The following is a 17,884-nucleotide window of genomic DNA, read 5'->3' as shown; positions in this document are numbered from 1 at the left end:
CAGAAACTTGAAATGTGTAAAATTTATATCAAAATCAATTATTTAAATTGGTTATACTGCATCTGAAAAGGCCCAGTAAGAGAGGGTCTGCTTCATATTTTTGTGACTGTGTCCAACATCTGTCTGTTTTAGTTGTAAGATTTTCTGAGATCTAACAGAGCTTTTCTTTGACAGAAAATGTTGGATTATCTAAAGGATAAGAAGGATGTGGGTTTCTTCCAAAGTCTGGCTGGTCTAATGCAGTCCTGCAGGCAAGTGTGCAACTTCTTTCTCATTGAAGACTTGATGATTTATTGTGTTTTTATGGCAACACTTCTCTGGTAATAGACCCAAATGGTTTGAAAACATGTTTTTTGGCTGAGAATGTATGGAGCCCTGCAGGAGACATGGGGCTCACAGGTCTGTTCCGTTCTTTTAGTGTTCTGGATCTGAATGCATTTGAGAGGCAGAACAAAGCAGAGGGGCTGGGCATGGTGACAGAGGAGGGATCAGGTAAGCACTCCTGTGTGACTGTTTGGGGTTATAAACCAACATCTTTACAGTCTTTTCTTTTTTTTGTCAATCATTAGCCCCATCTGGGGAATAAATTGAATGATTATTGAATTCTGATATGAAACTTCCTGTCTGTTAGCCCTTCCCATAAGACACAGCCTGACTTGTTTTCCTGTATTCACCACCTTGATGCCATGATGCAGATGAACATATTCATTGATATCACTTTCCTATGCAGTTTATACATTTATTTTCCTTGTCAAACTACCTTATTTTTGAATTTGATAAATGTGATGAATTTATTACATGATTATTCTTTTAAGCCTTCTGCTGCTTTTGGACTAATGAATGACTATGTTAATATCTTTATCATGTAGAATTGTCTGGATAAACCTTAAGAATTGCCTATTGTATCAAGGAAATTATTAAACATAAATATCACAATTCTAATCATTTTAAGCACATGAACCACACACATCATGGATGTTGTACTAAGAATTTGTAACACTGCTTTATGAAGCACAGCAATATCTTTCCCCCTTACATAAACAAGCAACAAGAATCTATTTTTATGATTTTCCAGTTTTAGTCACGTTATAAAAGTGAAGCAACTATAGTTTTACTTCTACATAGTGTTTTCACATAGAAGTTCCTAGAAATAGGAAAAATGTTTTCTATTCTAACAGCATGAACACGATTAATTGTTCATATGTCCATTTTGTCATTGTGCTCATCAGATTATTTTGAATTAAAATGAATCATTTCAGTAAAGAATCTACAGCAGAAACATCAGAACAGTTCTTTCACTTTTGTTTGTAAGAATCAATCTGAATTCCTAACATACATTTGTTTTATGTATTCAGCTGTAAGTTTTCCATTTATTTCTCTGTGTCTTAAGCTTCTTTCTGCATTTGGGTGGAACTTAACTGACTGACATTCCCACTGAATGTAGAACTCCATCTGCATCAGTGCTTTGCCAATCCCAAACCATTTTCTCATGTTTTAATTCCTGTTTTAATGTTTCTGTTAAACCTTTCATCTGCTTTCAGGCTGGTGTTGTATAACTTAGACAAAGATTGGAAAAGAGTTTAAAGTGAATTAAATTCAGTGCACATACTCATTATTGTGTGGCAGTTCAGTTAATCTTTATTTCATTTTTTTGTTTGTTTTGTTTTTGTTTTTGGAGAAGGGTTGCATTACTTTAATTTTATAACTCCAGATAATTTATAGTTTTTGCAGTACTTCCATTTTTAAGGAAGTGGGTTTGTATTACAGAGTTTTGACCAGGAATTTTCTGACTTGCAGTAAATACCTTAAAGCATCTTCACCTTGAAAGTCAGCTTTCTTGTTAAAGCTGGGCAGAGTGGGGCCGACAACATCAGAAAAACTCTAATTGTTATTTAATGATGGTTAGGTACAGAGGTTTAGGTTGCAGTGACCTACAAACACAGGACATTTTGGCCACATTAGGACAGAGGAGCTATCTGGTAAAAAGATAAAGCAATGTGAAAAATGCAAGATTAAAAATAGTTTCAATTAAAATTCTTTTTCATTAAATTTTCTGGATTTTTTATTTTTATTTTTTAGAATTTTTCATTTTGCAGCAGGTGTTTCAAATGGGATGATGATTGTTTTGGACCATTTCCCACTTTGGCCAGAAGACAATCAGACTTTTATGTAACTAATCCTGTAATGCAAAAGCAGCACTGGCTGCATGATTGTTTCTATGATTGTTTCTATGACAATATGTGAGACCGGAGTTTTAACATGATAGAAATCTTACTGCCAACTGTTTGATGTGTTTCCATCCAGAACAGCCTGGATTCCTTTTTTACTAAAAATCAAGGACTCAGCAGCTGCTGTCACACTGATTCTTATCTGCCTAAACAGAGTTAGGCCTGAAAGTGTTCGTCCCCCTAGCAGATTGAGATTTGGGATTATTTTGATTTAACCAAGACGTTTTCTTTTTATATTTGCTTTCAACCTTTTTACATCTCAACCAACCATCTTGTGTGATGAGATCAAGGTCTTTTTTATAAGGCCTTGTTGCTCTCATCCTTATCTTTAGCTCCTATGAGGTTTATTATATTACTAGCAGTCAGAAGAAACCTGACGGTCATAATAAGAGTCCTTCATATGCAGTGGTGCCAGCGGCAGGAATGATGCTGACACCATGTTGGCCTTTTTAAAAACACTTCTAAGCATTTTGTAATCAAGTCCTGTCACGTGTATCGATTTATGTGTGTGTGTTGTAAACATTGTTGTTGGGTGTTTTTGTTTTTGTTTTGTTTTTTGTTTTACAAGTTTAGTACAATTATTAGCAGTAGGGGAATTAATAGTGGAACATTTATTCAGTTTTAGAATAAAATAAAAGTTGATTTTTATGAATTTTTTATCTGTGGGGGAAGATCACCAAGTTTTTTCTCATCTATCTTGCTGCCTTTTTGCAGTATTCTGTATTTATTCTTAATTTCCTAATTTACACTGTTAGATGCCATGAGACAGTCCTTGATGTGTATAACCTTTTTAAAGGTGGATTTCACAGTGTTTAAAGGATTTTTGAAAAGTCCTTGCAGTTTTATCTTTTTAGACAAAGAACCCACGGTTTACTGGAACTAACTTTGCTTTTAACATTGCTGCTCCATTACACAGTAAGAGCAGACAGATATCCACTGTTGCTGGTTATAAATTCAACTCACAAACCATTTCAAATGAATAACCTACCATTAACCAAGGGTGTAATCAAGGATGCTTTCCAAGAGATCCTAAATAAAACAGGAACCATGTTTTTTTTTATTTGAACTCTCATGCTTTGCATATTTTTAATTGACCAAACAAAAACATGCAGTTTTTCAAAGTTCTTTTCCCTATATGTAATCTTTGTTTCTTTATTTGTGTCTTACTTTCTTTCTCTCTCTTTTTTCCCTCTGTTTTCCTTTTCTCATTTTTGTTTACTGCACTTTCCTCCCTACCTCAGTCATCACTCATGAGCGTGGTAATTATGCCTTCTGCCATTTTCTTGTGTGTTGATTGGTCTTTCTCTCTCCTTCACCCTGGCTGGTTTGGTTGTGTCAGTTCTGTCCAGGTCCTGAGTGCAGACATCTGTGTTTCCAGTTACTTTTTGCCTGACTGTCACCATCCCAATCCCTCTGTTGTTAGTCCCTCACAGTTTACTCCTGGGCTGGTTTTACTCTTGCTTTTTTTAAACAGCTATAAACAACTAATTTTTCAATAAAATTTTCAAATCTGGACATGGAACAAATGGTGGAAGTGTTGGCATCTCGCCATAGCCCCCTCAGGATCTGCACAGTATCTGGCACATTTTGAAAACAACTAATACGAGTACTGAACCTGTCCCACCCACATTCACCACCTCCTTCCTCTCAGTCCTCCAGTCAACCTTGAATCAGTTGGTTGTTTTGTCTTAGTAAGGAAGATGGTTATTGTGCTGTTGTTTGTTGTGAAGTGAACAGTCCCTTTTGTGTTCTCAGCCTCTCAGTCATTTTCTGACTCACTCACTTGGGCTGCAATGAAACATCAGAGCAAGTTTAAACGTCCATCACAGATTAGTTAAAGCTGCAGTTTACGGAGCCACCAATATTCACATCCTGATGTTCTTCAGCTACACGAGTGTTTGAGGGATGTTTCTCTTTTGCCGAATGCATCACTCTGAATGTTAAAAACATTTTTTATCAAAAAATCTCTCATAACAACAACATACCCTTAGTGCTAGACAGCATAAATAAGAGCAAACAGAAACATCCGTTTTTTTCAGTGTATAACTCTTTTCTGTTTTTTATAGGGTTTTAAAAATGATTTAGATTTGCAAACTACAGTGCAGTAAAAATATTTTCCCCTGTACAGATTGCTTGTTTTGTTGCACTTAGATGTTTCAGACTTGCTTACTGCCAGATCTGCACAATCCAGAAATCACCTCAAGAGAACCTGTCAAGCAACATGAGTTGGACTAAAAAATTAATAAGAACACATGGTGTCTCTGTCGGAAAAAGACTCATTGATATTATATTACCCCATTTCCAAAGCTTTGTGGTGATTTGGCCAGTCACTAAAACTACTCCTATACTACAACAGTGGCATTTTCATGAGGCAACAAAGAACAAAACATCTAAAGCTCTGCAGGCCTCAGGTGAGGCCAGTGTTGATGACTGAGATGTGGCAAATATGGCCTCCATCAGAGAATGAGTGATGGGGAGCTGCTTTGGGAAATTCATCCAAAAATGTGAAAGAGAATGTCAACTAATCAGTTCTTGACCTTCACTTAAAGTACACTTTGGTTATACAACAGAAGGATGAAGCAAAGCACAGCAGGAAGTTCACCTTTGATTGGTTCAAATAAAGTGCATGTTTTGGAGTGTCATAGTCAAATCCGGACTTAAATTTAGCCTAGGTATTTCAGTTTCTGGAGTCGCATTTTCTTTAGAATATTTTAGAAATGCTCTACGACAAAATCTGTGAATAAGTAAATTTTTTGCAAATTGGAGTTACTGAAACCTGTTTGCAGTTGTTAAGAGTAGCGAACAATTATTTTTTTTCCACAGGTAAAGGTTGCTTTGGATAGCTTTTTTTTTTCTTTTGATGAATGAAATCATTATTTAAAAACTGGATTTTATCTCAAGCATAAAAGATACAAAAAAAGGCAGAAATATGCACTATCTTGCCAAACCTATTTGCTCATCTGCCTTGACTCACATCTGAGCTTAAGTCACATCCCTTTCCTAATCTATAGAGTTCAATATGACGTTTGTTCACCTATGCAGCTAGAACAACTTCATCTCTTCTGTGAAGGCTGTTCTCAAGGAGTGTGTTTAAGGGGATTTTTGACCATTCTTCCAGAAGCGTGTTTGTGAGGTCACATAGTGATGTTGGATGAGAAGGCCTGACTCAGTCTCCACTCTAATTAATCCTAAAGGTGTTCTATCAGGTTGAGGTCAACCCGACAGACCTCATCCCGACAGAGGTCAGGACTCTGTGCAGTCCAGTCAGGTTCATCCACAGCAGACTCTCCATCCATGTCTTTATGGACCTTACTTTGTGCTCTGGCACACAGTATTGTTAAGGGGTCAGCTCCAAACTGTTCCCACACAGTTGGGATCATGGAAATGTCCAAAATGTCTTGGTGTGTTGAAGCATTCAGAGTTCCTTTCACTGGAACTAAGGAGCCAAGCCCAGTTGTTGAAAAACAAGCCCACACCATAATCTTCCCTCCACCAAACTTTACACTTGGTACAATGCAGTCAGACAAGTACCGTTGTCTTGGCAACCTCCAAACCCAGACTTGTCCATCAGATTGCCAGATGGAGAACACGTCTCCACTGCTCTAGAGTCCAGCGACGACGTTCTTTGCACCACATCATTCGACGCTTGTATTGCTCCATCAGTTTATGTTCCCTTCCACTTTGTGTCTAAGTTGCCGTTGTTCCCAAACACTTCCATTTTCTTAGAATACATCTGACAGTTGACTGTGGAACATTTAGGAGCGAGGAAATTTCACCACTGGATTTGTTGGGTGGCATCCTGTCAGTTCCACACTGGAATTCACTGAGCTCCTGAGAGCGAGCCATTCTTTCACAAATGTTTGTAAAAACAGTCTGTATGCTGAGATGTTTCAGTTTATACACCTGTGGCCATGGAAGTGATTGGAACATTGAATGTGGTCATTTAGATGGGTGAGCAAATACTTTTGGGAATCTAGTGTATGTAAGTAAATACTTTGCCTTCGTACAGTAGATGGATGAGTTGATGTCCACTCAAAGGCTTTTAAGAGGGTGTAGATTTTGCTACTATTGAGCTTTGCAGCTTTGTGCTTCACAGGAACCTACATATCTTCTAATCATTGCTGTTAATAGGCTGACAAAATGAGCCATTCCAGACTGAAAAGTGTTAGGACAGCCCAAAATGCTCTACACAATAAAATGTGTTTTATCTAATTTAGGGGCTGTAAAATGTTTACATTTTATTTTATCAACTCTAAACCAAAGTCAGTAGTTGCAGCCCTTCTCATCTATCATCTGCCACCTTTCATCCATTTTAAGAAGTCAAATGTTTCTTCCTCCCCATCTCTTATGGGGACCTCAGAGTGGCCGATTGTGGCCACACTGTTTCCAAGAGGAGACTGGACTCTGGCTTTTCTACTTCTTCTTTGTTGTTTTTGATGGTTAAGCTGTTTGCTGTAGTCTGTATTTGCTGTTTGTTTGTGAAATGATTCATTTGAAAGTTTGTTTTCTGAAAAAAAAAAACCTATTCTGACCACATGCACTTCTTTTCCATTTCTTTTTAAGCTTTGCTCAAGATTTTTCCTGATTAGATAATGACTGATTAAAAAAAGTTTAATGTAATATGTTGTGTATATGTTTAGATTGCTTAAGTTATAGAAAAAAAAATATTTTTAGTTGTTGGTGTATGAAACACTTTTAAACACATACTTTTAAAGCACCTGTGAAATAAGTCCTTTTTTAAAGAATAAAGTAAATCATTTTACTCTGTGAACAATGCAAACTCTCCATCTGGTTTAATGTTGTTTGGAATAAGACCGAAAGTACAAAATATTCTCACTAAGTGCTTCAGACCAATTTAATAAATAACACACAAATTGAAACAATTTAAATCTTCTTTAAGTCTATATAATTTACCCAGGTTGAATACCAGTCAATTCAAAGCAAATGTCTGTACTAATCTGACTATGAAGAGGCTTAAATTTGACCCACTGCAACTCCCAGTCTGTCCAGGATGCCCCCCCGCCCCCACCAATCCATAACGAGTGCTGCTCAACAGTGAGATTAATAATACATATAACAGTTGTAATATGGACATGCATAAGGTCCTGCCTCTACATGCCCACATTCAACCATAATTGGCCAATGCAGGGTATTTGTCACCACTTGCAGCAAGCAGCCTGGCATCCTCACAACTCATCACATTGTGTTGATCTCTGGTCCACGTCTCTCTGGTGATCACCAACCCTGATGATCATCCAGGGACAGGAGTGTGATGGTGAGAAATCTTATAGGGATCATGATGGAGGGTGACCTCAATTCTGCATTGCCATTTTCCCCGTCTCCAAAACCAGTATAGGTATAGGTCAGAGACTGCACATTCCCCAGTAAAGACCCCATTTTGTCTGTACACCACCATTATATATGAGATGAATGAGCAACCTGTAGAAGCAGCTGCTGCAGTAATGCCTGCAGTGACCTCATCACTCTCATATTGTTCTGGTGAATATTGTAGTCCACACAGTGTTTCACCTAACTGAGCTTTGTAGGTTCTGTTTAGACAAAAGTTCTGTCTGGAACTATATATTTACTCTGACTGAGGGTGCATTCACACCAGTCCTGTTTGGTCTGCTTTAGTCCACCACCATTCTGTCTGTCCAGAAGGTCCAGTTCGTTTGGGAGGTGTGAATGTATTCAAACTCTGATGCAGACCAAAAAACTGAACTCTGGTTCGCCTACAAACCTAGGACTCAGTTCAGTTGTAGTAAATTTGGGTCCAGTTGGAATGCATATGTGAACGCTAAGCAGGCCGGAGACCACCCCAAAAGCAGGAAGTGGACTACAGTGCAGGGCATTCTGGGTAAATACAACCTTAACAAATGTGTGTGTGTCTAGTGCCAGCAGGAGAAATGTGAGTAAACATTTATCTATGTTGTTCATCTGAGACAGCTACCCATGTTTTCCAATAGGCCCATATTTGATTAATAACACTTTTTTTCAAAGCCTTAAGGAATTCAAGGTGTAATCTATAGCCTCCATCCACAGCCCTCCCCCTCCCAGCTCCAACATACTGCACGTGACATCCTGGTAGGACTGCTCTATGCATAAAGAAGTGGAATCTGCTCGTTTGCCAGAGAACACTTTCAGTCCTGTTCCAGACTGAATCTCTCCTCTAGCCCAGTTCTGTTTCTGGTCACTTTGTATGGATGTGTTCTGTTAATGTTTCTGTTCATGTTTTGTTTTATCACATGGTCTTTGGTCTTTCACCCTTTCTTTGCCCATTTCATGGTTTAGAGCAGTATTTTTACACAGTCAGAGTAGCCAGCTTCATTTTCCTCAGTGGTTTACAGAATCTACAAGCAGTGAACTTCAAACTCTTTCAACCAAATGATAAAACCAGCCAAAGTCCCATTCTGACTGTAAAATGCTGCACTATATAGACTACACTTGAGTTTTGTGCCAAGTGCTTGGCTGCCCACCTTTAATCCAACAGTGTGTTTGTGTGTTTGTGTTAGATAAGAATCGTGTATCATTAGTAAAGAAAGCACTGGTGATATCCTTACATTAGCATCTCTCTTTTAACATATCTTCACTCTCCATCTTCCTGTCTGTCCTGTTGTTTCTCACATGTTGTCTGCTCCTGTTGTCCTTTCTCTGATTTCTGTGTGTCTGTATATATGAATGTGTGTGTGCTTTTATGTTTGCTCATGCTTGTGTTGTTGAAATGTTTGTGCATACACATGTCTGTGATTGTGCTTATGTGTGCCTGCATGTGTGCGTGTCTGTGTGCGTGTCTGTGTGTGTGGGTGTGTGTGCGCGTATGCGTTTGTTTCTTCTCTTTGGCCAGGTGAGAAGGTCATGCAGGATGATGAGTTCACCTGTGACCTTTTCCGCTTCCTGCAGCTGCTTTGCGAAGGACACAACTCGGGTACTAAGCTCTCTCCTATTGGTTCTTAATTTATAGAGAAACGTGAAGCAGGCTGTGAATTAAGCTCCATGGCTCTGACTTACAATACAAGTGATATAAAGTGGTCTGTTCTGTTAAAACTAGGTCTTTTTTTCTAGCTTAGAAGGGAGGAAGATAAATCTGATCTATAAATCAATTGATTCTTATGTAAAAAGTATTCACCCTCTTGGATGTTTCACCTTTTTTTCTTTTTATAAATCAATCACGATCACTTGGCTTTTTTTTGACAAAACAATTTGCAAAAGAATAAAAAAAAACTTAAAGTGAAATCTATGTTTCTACAAAATGACAATTAAATAAAAATAATTTTACATAAATAAAGTGAATGTATAACTGTTCAGTATACATTCACGTCAGTATTTGGTATTTTCATCTCCGCCTCTGTCCACAGGGAGTATGTGTGGTTTGGCCTCAGTCAGGCTGCTCTTCTGAATGTTGCAGTTTTCCTCCATTATTCTTGCTAAACTGTTCCAGCTCTCTAAGGTGTTCTGGTCTTTGACTGGGCCACTTTTGAACATCCACCTTGGTGTCTTCAGACCATCTGTGTGCATCTTCAGCTGGATGTTTCGGCTCATCGTCTGGTTGGAGGAAAAAATGCTCTCTGAAGCCGGTGATTTGTAAAAGCAATAAAATGTAAAACATCCAAGGGGGTGAAAGTCTTTAACGGACTCTGTCTGAAGCTTATGAAACATCTTGTTCTGCTTTTTCCCTTTCAACTTTATATATTCTTGTTTTTGCTTCATCTTGTTTCAGATTTTCAGAACTACTTGAGGACACAAACTGGGAACAATACAACCGTCAACATCATTATCTCTACTGTTGACTACTTACTCAGAGTTCAGGTTAGTTTTTTTTCTTCACAGCTGCAATATGACAAAAATCCAATTTTACTCTGAGGCATATTTCCTTATAGAAGCTTGAAAAAACACTCTGTTGGTTATATGGACACTGTGACATCCTTCATATTTTGCCAACAAACAATCCTAACTAGCCAGTTTCATACAAAGCAGTTAATTTGAGTGGAAAAAATATTTTGGAACAAGTTGTAACAGAATGACAAAAATAAATTATTTTTTGGCTGAAGACTCCAAAAATAAGCTGCTGAATAATGTAGACATGGCATAGAAGGACTTATCCTTCATAATGAACTAATCTATAATTTGCATTTGGTTGGTCGCTTATTCAGTAAAATTCCAAGCTTGTAATTTTACTGAAAAAACTTTAATTTCCCATCCTTGCTCCTCAGGAGTCTATCAGTGACTTTTACTGGTATTATTCTGGGAAGGATGTTATTGATGAGCAGGGCCAGAGGAATTTCTCCAAGGCAATCAATGTGGCCAAACAGGTGTTCAACACGCTTACAGAGTACATCCAGGTAAGAGAATTCAGCAGAAATAAACAAAGAGCTTCATTTCTAATAAAAATCCCTATATTTTAAAAATAGCTACTAACAAGTCCCACGAGGCGGACGACCAGTCTTCCCTTAATCAGATCCAAACATGAACTTCTCCTGTATGTTGCGGCACATGTACTCCTAATGAATGGTTTCTTATCTTCCCCTCACGTTATGCAGTGTCATTTAATGTTTTCTTGTTTGAAAAAATAGTTTTGCATCATTGTGTGTACAGGGTGACACATCGCCCTGTACAGTGAAACTGACTGAGTTTGTTTTTGTAGGGACCGTGCACAGGCAACCAGCAGAGTCTGGCACACAGTCGCTTGTGGGATGCTGTGGTTGGCTTCCTGCATGTCTTTGCTCACATGCAGATGAAATTATCTCAGGTTAGTGGAAAACAACTTGGGTAGAAACTGACAGGTCTCATAAAGTCACCCATTTTGTGTTTTGGTTAGTTATTAGTTGATTGAGTAGATTGAAAGTCTGCATTTCTTTGCTATGCATGTGTGAAATTAAGCATTTGAAAGACAATTTGTACCTTCTTTTAATTAGCCTAGTATAAATGGGTAAATACTGGGTTCCAGACTGATCAAACATGGTTCCTTCTCTTTCCTCTCAGGACTCCAGTCAGATTGAGTTACTAAAAGAACTGATGGATCTGCAGAAAGACATGGTGGTTATGTTGCTGTCTATGCTGGAAGGTATATTTATGTTCATAGCAAATGTATGACTTATTGTAGATTGATCAATTAAATTTATTTGTATAACACATTTCAGCAGCAAGGCAGGTCAACGTAAAAACACAAAAGTACAAAGTCATAGAACACACAGTCAGCAATTGGACCATTACATTTTGTCAAGTGCCCCTGTCAGAATGTCGGTTAATGTTTCATATGTATGATGTTTGAAAAGCTAAACAGGAGGGTTTTTAGTCTAGATCTATGTTATAGATAGAAACACCAGATGCATACATTAGTTGTTTTCAGGTAAGCTGTGTCTACAATGGTTGTTAAATCCTGTCTAACAAATATTCACTGTTACCCCCTCAGGTAATGTAGTAAATGGGACAATTGGCAAACAAATGGTTGATATGTTGGTGGAATCGTCCAACAACGTGGAGATGATCCTCAAGTTCTTTGACATGTTCCTGAAACTGAAAGACCTGACCTCCTCTGATGGTTTCAAGGAGTATGACCCCGATGGAAAAGGCAAAAAGCTCTGAACACTTTTTGGGTTTAACAAGTTATTAATAGCCCTAATGAGAAATGTGCTGCATTGACATTATTTGCATATGGAGTGTTTTGCATGGTGGAAATAGTTTGTGATTTGTTGGTTTGTGTATGAACCTACAGGTGTCATCTCCAAAAGGGACTTCCATAAAGCCATGGAGAGCCACAAACACTACACCCAGTCTGAAACGGACTTCCTCCTCTCCTGTGCTGAGACTGATGAGAATGAACTTCTGGACTATGAGGAGTTTGTGATGCGTTTTCATGAACCTGCTAAGGTGAGTCAGAACACAGAGCACTGAATGTACACTGACAAAATGCATACTCTAATTTGTTGCAGCTAATTTTATTAGTTTTGCTCAGGCTACAGTTCTGATTTGACTGAAAGTCATATCAGAATTATAGCTTGAGAAAAACTATTCAAATTAGAATAATTGTTTGTTTGTTTTTTAAGTTGGTTCAAAGAAAAGATTTTCCAACACATTTACAGTTGACAGAATTATTGTAAGCTCAGGGAACAAACAAGACATTTCTTTTTTTTCCTTTGTTTTTTTTTATAAAGTGGCTTGAGATGATGTGAATTGCTGCTATACAAATAAACTGATTTGAATTGAAGGTTGCATTGTTGCCGACGTCCTGGGTTTGAATTCCAGGTCTTTCTGCATGGACTTTGCATGTCCCCCTTGCTGGTTCCCTCTGGGTGCTCCAGCTCTTTCCCACAGTCTTAAAATTGACTGTTGATTATTCTGTCTAAGTATTGGACTTGTTCATGCACCCATTAACTCTGTGTTGGCCTGTGATGGAGTGGAGACCTGTCAGGGTGTACTCCGCCCCTAACCCTATGACCACTAGCCTCCAGACAGATGGATGGATGGAGCTGAATTCAATTCAAAGAGAAGATATTTGGAAAAACAATGTGCAAATCAATCAGCTATTGAAATAACGAATCAAAATATCCATAAGAATCCCAAGGGCAAAAACAAAAACCTTGACAACCATTTTTGCCTGATCTGTCATTTGCCTACACATTCCACTCGATCTCGCCTCAGTGTTCCATCTGGGATTTCTCCCATTGACTTGGATTTATGGAGCTAGACTTTCTGCCAGGTTGATCAGCGGACAGAAGGAGAAGTTGTGAACGATGATGTTGAGTTTCTCCTCCGTTTTAGAATTGCAGTGTACCTGTAGTTAGTTTCAGCAATGGCAGCGGAGGAAGAAGCTGTTCAGTCTGTGATGATTGATCACAGTGCAGGTAATTTCCAGTAAATTCCATAGAACTGGCGCATTACATATGTCATAGACAAACGTTAGCTACTGGGTAAAATTTCAAACTTCAACAGAGTCTAGGACTGCAGGAAGAAATCGTTTCTCAACAGCTGAGAGCTCAGACCCTCTAGGTGAAACAAATAGCGTAGAACAAGGAGCTGGTTTTCACCAGGATGGTGTATGTGTAGAGTCAGCCAGACATCACACACCCAAGGATTATTTAAATAACAAAGGTTGGATCATTTAGTTTTCTCAAACTTGTAAGTTAAGTTAATTCTTTTGGTTCCATCATGATCCATTATGCCTAACATCCTTAAAGGCAATAAAGGTTTAATTTCATATTTACTCTTCACTTTGTTACTCAGGACATTGGCTTCAATGTGGCAGTTTTGTTGACAAATCTGTCCGAGCACATGCCTCATGACACCCGCCTGCAGACCTTCCTGGAGCTGGCCGAGAGCGTCCTCAACTACTTCCAGCCATATCTGGGCCGGATCGAGATCATGGGCAGCGCCAAGCGCATTGAGCGGGTTTACTTTGAAATCAGTGAGTCCAGTCGGACACAGTGGGAGAAACCTCAGGTGAAAATGCTTTTAACAATCCATCACTTCAGATGATAGATCATAGATCTGTCTGTTAACCCTGAAACTTTCTCCAAACATCCCTCCTGTGTGTGCAGGTTAAAGAATCAAAACGCCAGTTCATCTTCGATGTGGTGAATGAAGGTGGAGAGAAAGAGAAGATGGAGCTGTTTGTGAATTTCTGTGAGGACACCATCTTTGAAATGCAGCTAGCAGCGCAGATGTCCGATGCTGGCGAGCGCTCAGCTGTGAAAGAGGAGAGTGAGCGAGAGAAATGTGACGAGGAAAACCCTGACATGGGCTTCTTCTCTATGTCTACTGTGCGCTTGGCTTTAATCGCCCTTCGTTATAACGTCATGTTGCTCATAAAGGTGGGAGCACGCATTTCCTTCACTGCCGATTTAACTTGTATATTTTGAAAAACTTGCATGTTTTTCAAAATATGCAAATATATATTGATTCACTGTCTTCCAAGCTTTCCACATATGAAGTCTTTGTAATGAAAAAAATGCAGTCTTATGTAAATATTTTTATACATCACAAATTAAAAAAAAATATTCTAATCTTTACCTGGACAAAACATGTAAATTAAACCTGAGATGGTGGCAGCAGTGTTGTCTGTCTGCTGGAAGATGCAGCAGATTGCTTTACATGACAAAAACATAATATGATATTGAATTATGAAGCAATTAATAAACATATCATTTTGTTCAGTGTCATCGTCAAAATCATCAATACACATCAAATGTTGGTCAATGTTTCATTTATTATGGTTCAAAAGCAATTCTAACCAGATTGACTTTCAGAGTAGAGCAGGGTTTCTCAGTTCTGGTCCTCAGGCCTTCCTGTTTTAGGTGTTCTCCTTCTGCCACATACCTGGATTGAAACTGTGGGTGATTAACAGGCTTCTGCAGTACTTAATGGCTCCAGAAGAGGCCATGCAATCATTTGGATCAGCTTTTCTGGAATAGAGGCACATCTAAAACATACAGAGCAGGGGGCCTGAGGACTGGAACTGAGAAGCACTGGTCTAGAGGAACTCAGTGTTTCAGCTGTTCTGCAGTTTTCTGGAAGTTTGCTCCAGATTTATGGTGTATAGAAGCTGAAGGCTGCTTCTCCATGTTTAGTTTTGTTTCTGAATGCAGAACAGACAGTGAAGACACTGTTGCAGTAATCAATGCGACTAGATAAACTCATGGATGAGTTTCTCTAGATCTTGTTTAGACGTTAGTTCTCTAATCCCAGAAATGTTCTTCAGGTGAAAGAAGGCTGGCTTTGTAACGGTCTTCATGTGGCTCTGAAGGTTCAGATCAGAGTCCACCTCGAGGGGCACAGTGATGTGCAGCAGAGTGTCCAGTGACCTGAGCTTTGGCTTTGTTCTTTCTTCAGGTGCTGTCAATGAAGAGCCTAAAGAAACAAATGAAGAAGATCAAGAACATGACACTGAAAGACCTGGTGACCACTCTGGTGTCTTTCTACTGGTCAGTGCTGCTGGGTCTCCTCCATGTGACCTTCAGTGTGGCTCGAGGATTTTGCAGAATCTTCTACAATACCTTCATGGGAGGGAATTTAGTAGAGGGAGCCAAAGCTGTCAAGGTTATTTATTTAAAAATGGTTGAAGAAAGAACTATTTAGATTCTGCATCAGCTATTCATAAAGAGCTAAAGTTTCTCCATCCATAGGTGTCAGAACTGCTGGCCACCATGCCTGATCCCACCCAGGACGAGGTCCGCGGTGAAGGAGACGAGAGAGAGAAGAGGCTGTCTGAGCGCAGCTCCCCGAAGGAGGACCTGGCTGATCTAGCAGTTAATACCAGTGAAACTGAGCTGCTGTCTGACATTTTTGGTCTTGACTTGAGAAGAGAGGGGGGACAGTACAAAATCACCCCCCATAACCCCAACGCTACCCTCACAGAGCTCCTCAACTCCCCAGTGCCCCCCTCAGCGCCGCCCCCTGCTCCACAGCCAGAACTCAGACAAAGACATCAGGTGAATGAAACATTTTCTACTTTGGGTTTATTCATTGCATATAGTCATCTGTGCAGGAATCACCCTGAACTTGTTCTAAGCTCAGGTATCAATCAGTTCATGTTTCTAGTTCAGCATCTAAACCTTCAGAACTAAATCCAATACTCCAAATTGAGTCTTCATTTATCACTCTTTGTCTAGAATAATTTAAAAGATGTATCCATTATGTCATTTGTAACTGACTTATTATCTCTTGCTGTCTTTGCTCATATAAACTGTATTTTATATTTTATAATGGCTGAATTGCTAGAACCACTGCTGTCTTTCCCATATTTTAATGTATTTGTCACCATAAAGCTAAAGGAGTCTGAAATATGGAGTATAAATGATCCGTTTAGTCTAGGTGTGGAACTGTAATCACTTTAACCATGTCATTATCATCTCAGTGTGTGTGTGGGTTTTTTTGTTGTTTCCCTTTCAAATATTCTTTCACATTAAAACCACAAACCGTAGTAGTGTAAATCTCACTGCACTTTTTTTGTTCAGCATCCATAAAATCAAAATGGTGCTCCAGGAACCTCATGCATTACTTTAGTAGTGACAGAGTGAAAACAATGAGGCTAATGCTCCTCTGAAAGCCTGGGATAATGTAAAATAAAGAAAATATTAGTGCTGAGGTAGAAGTGTAATCAGAAAAGGAAAATTATGCATCTTTTTTCCAATTGGAATCTGACAATCTGAAAAGGCACCTGTATTCAGCAGGCTTTGTAGAATCAATTGTCACTGTGGTTCCAGTTGTAAGACTTTTTTGGAGGCATTCAGAGATTATTCTGTCTATATCATTAGAATGCAGGAATGGTCGAATATGAATCTTTCCATTGAAGCTCTACCTGCACATTCAGAGTTACTGCCCTGAGAAATTAAGTTAATTTATGTTCTTTCATTTATTTATTTATTTCAAAATGATCTACTTAAATCCTTCAAAATAATCAGGGGAAAAACCTTTGTTGGACTTGTAGCGATCAAACCCTGCTTACAATTTCTGACCAGTTTTTCCCATTTTTCCTCAGGTATTTTGACCCGACAGTTTAAAGTGATGGCCTCCTGTCCATCACCCTAATCTTTAGCTCCTTCCATAGATTCTCTGGCAGATTCCAGTCAGAACCTGCCAGAGAATACCGGTTCCTTGTTACCTTACACAATAGGTAACAGGGAACCTGTGCTATCAGGTTCCCTGTTACTCTGAAACTTTATTATCTCCTCTGGTCAGAGGAAACATGTTGGTCAAATTAAAAGATAACTTCATATCTAAATCTGCCTGGGGTGTGAATAATTTCAGGTTCAACTGTAGCATTTTGTAGGTATGGTAAAAAGTTTTATTTTGCTCTTGTCTGACCTTATTTTCTGAAGGCAACAGGCAAACCAGACTTTACCTTTCATTGTTTCATTGTTCCACTATTTTATAAAAGCCTGATTTGTGCAATTGTGCCATCTGAGCCGTGGTTCACTGCAGCTCCTCCAGAGCCACTGTGGGCTTATCACCATGTAAAACATGATGGACAGAACAGAGCTCTGAGAGACACTCAAAGTTTGGGATTTTTTTTCTAGAACTTAATCACACATTTCCAGTTTTTGTTTAATAAAATTAAAACCACACATTTATTCACTGAGATATTTTTGTTGGACCGAACATGCTGTGGATTCAACATGACAAATGTAGGAAACCATAAAGGGGTGTGAACACTTTTGTAAGACCCTGTATGACTGAGACTCATGCTGAATAACAACAATTATGCATATTTTCTAATCATGTCTTCTGCTTTAGTCAAAGAGTGGTTCCTCTGAAAAGAAGGAAGAAATACCAGAAGCTGAAGTTGAACCTGAAAAAATGTCAGAGTAAGAAAGTTTTTATTGTCGTCATAAGAACAACTTTTGGGGGGCAAAAACGAGAGAAATAGACGAATATGGACAAACAGCACAAAGCCTCAAGCACTGTTTCATGATTGTAGAGAGGAACATGTGGTGAAGCAAGAGAAACAAGTGAAGAATGAGAAGATGAAATCAAAAGTGAGAAAACATCACAACTCAAAGTCTGATGAACCAGATCTGCAGGAGTCGGCTGTCCTGAAGAAAATCCTGGCCTACCAGAGGAAACTGCTGGTATGACCAACACTTCTGTCCTGTCCCATACTGTCCTGTCCCATACTGTCCTGTCCCATACTGTCCTGTCCCATACTGTCCTGTCCCATACTG

At 38.9% G+C, this 17,884-nt stretch overlaps 1 protein-coding gene and 1 long non-coding RNA gene across 2 annotated transcripts in view; both read left to right on the top strand.

Annotated features, from left to right (window-relative positions):
- The window catches only part of LOC103129799 (ryanodine receptor 2-like), an 85,700-nt gene that overhangs the window by 54,943 nt on the left and 12,873 nt on the right, over window positions 1-17,884 (top strand). Inside the window, exons 55-70 of the mRNA XM_016665395.1 lie at window positions 175-251; window positions 419-492; window positions 3,470-3,487; window positions 9,073-9,153; window positions 9,946-10,034; window positions 10,439-10,567; window positions 10,870-10,974; window positions 11,208-11,289; window positions 11,638-11,796; window positions 11,941-12,095; window positions 13,449-13,664; window positions 13,763-14,035; window positions 15,054-15,260; window positions 15,347-15,652; window positions 17,457-17,527; window positions 17,641-17,791. Of these exons, the coding sequence (XP_016520881.1) occupies window positions 175-251; window positions 419-492; window positions 3,470-3,487; window positions 9,073-9,153; window positions 9,946-10,034; window positions 10,439-10,567; window positions 10,870-10,974; window positions 11,208-11,289; window positions 11,638-11,796; window positions 11,941-12,095; window positions 13,449-13,664; window positions 13,763-14,035; window positions 15,054-15,260; window positions 15,347-15,652; window positions 17,457-17,527; window positions 17,641-17,791 (2,193 nt within the window). The remainder of the gene's footprint in view (window positions 1-174; window positions 252-418; window positions 493-3,469; window positions 3,488-9,072; window positions 9,154-9,945; window positions 10,035-10,438; window positions 10,568-10,869; window positions 10,975-11,207; window positions 11,290-11,637; window positions 11,797-11,940; window positions 12,096-13,448; window positions 13,665-13,762; window positions 14,036-15,053; window positions 15,261-15,346; window positions 15,653-17,456; window positions 17,528-17,640; window positions 17,792-17,884) is intronic.
- Window positions 3,494-7,308, top strand: LOC107834299 (uncharacterized). The gene is made up of 2 exons (XR_001660083.1): window positions 3,494-5,440; window positions 5,471-7,308. It is a non-coding gene; the product is annotated as an uncharacterized LOC107834299 (long non-coding RNA).

This window comes from Poecilia formosa, unplaced genomic scaffold (genome assembly GCF_000485575.1).
Source record: "Poecilia formosa unplaced genomic scaffold, Poecilia_formosa-5.1.2 Scaffold578, whole genome shotgun sequence".
Lineage (NCBI taxonomy): Eukaryota > Metazoa > Chordata > Actinopteri > Cyprinodontiformes > Poeciliidae > Poecilia > Poecilia formosa.
Note: the sequence above shows the minus strand (reverse complement) of the source record. Positions and strands in the feature narration are given on the sequence as shown.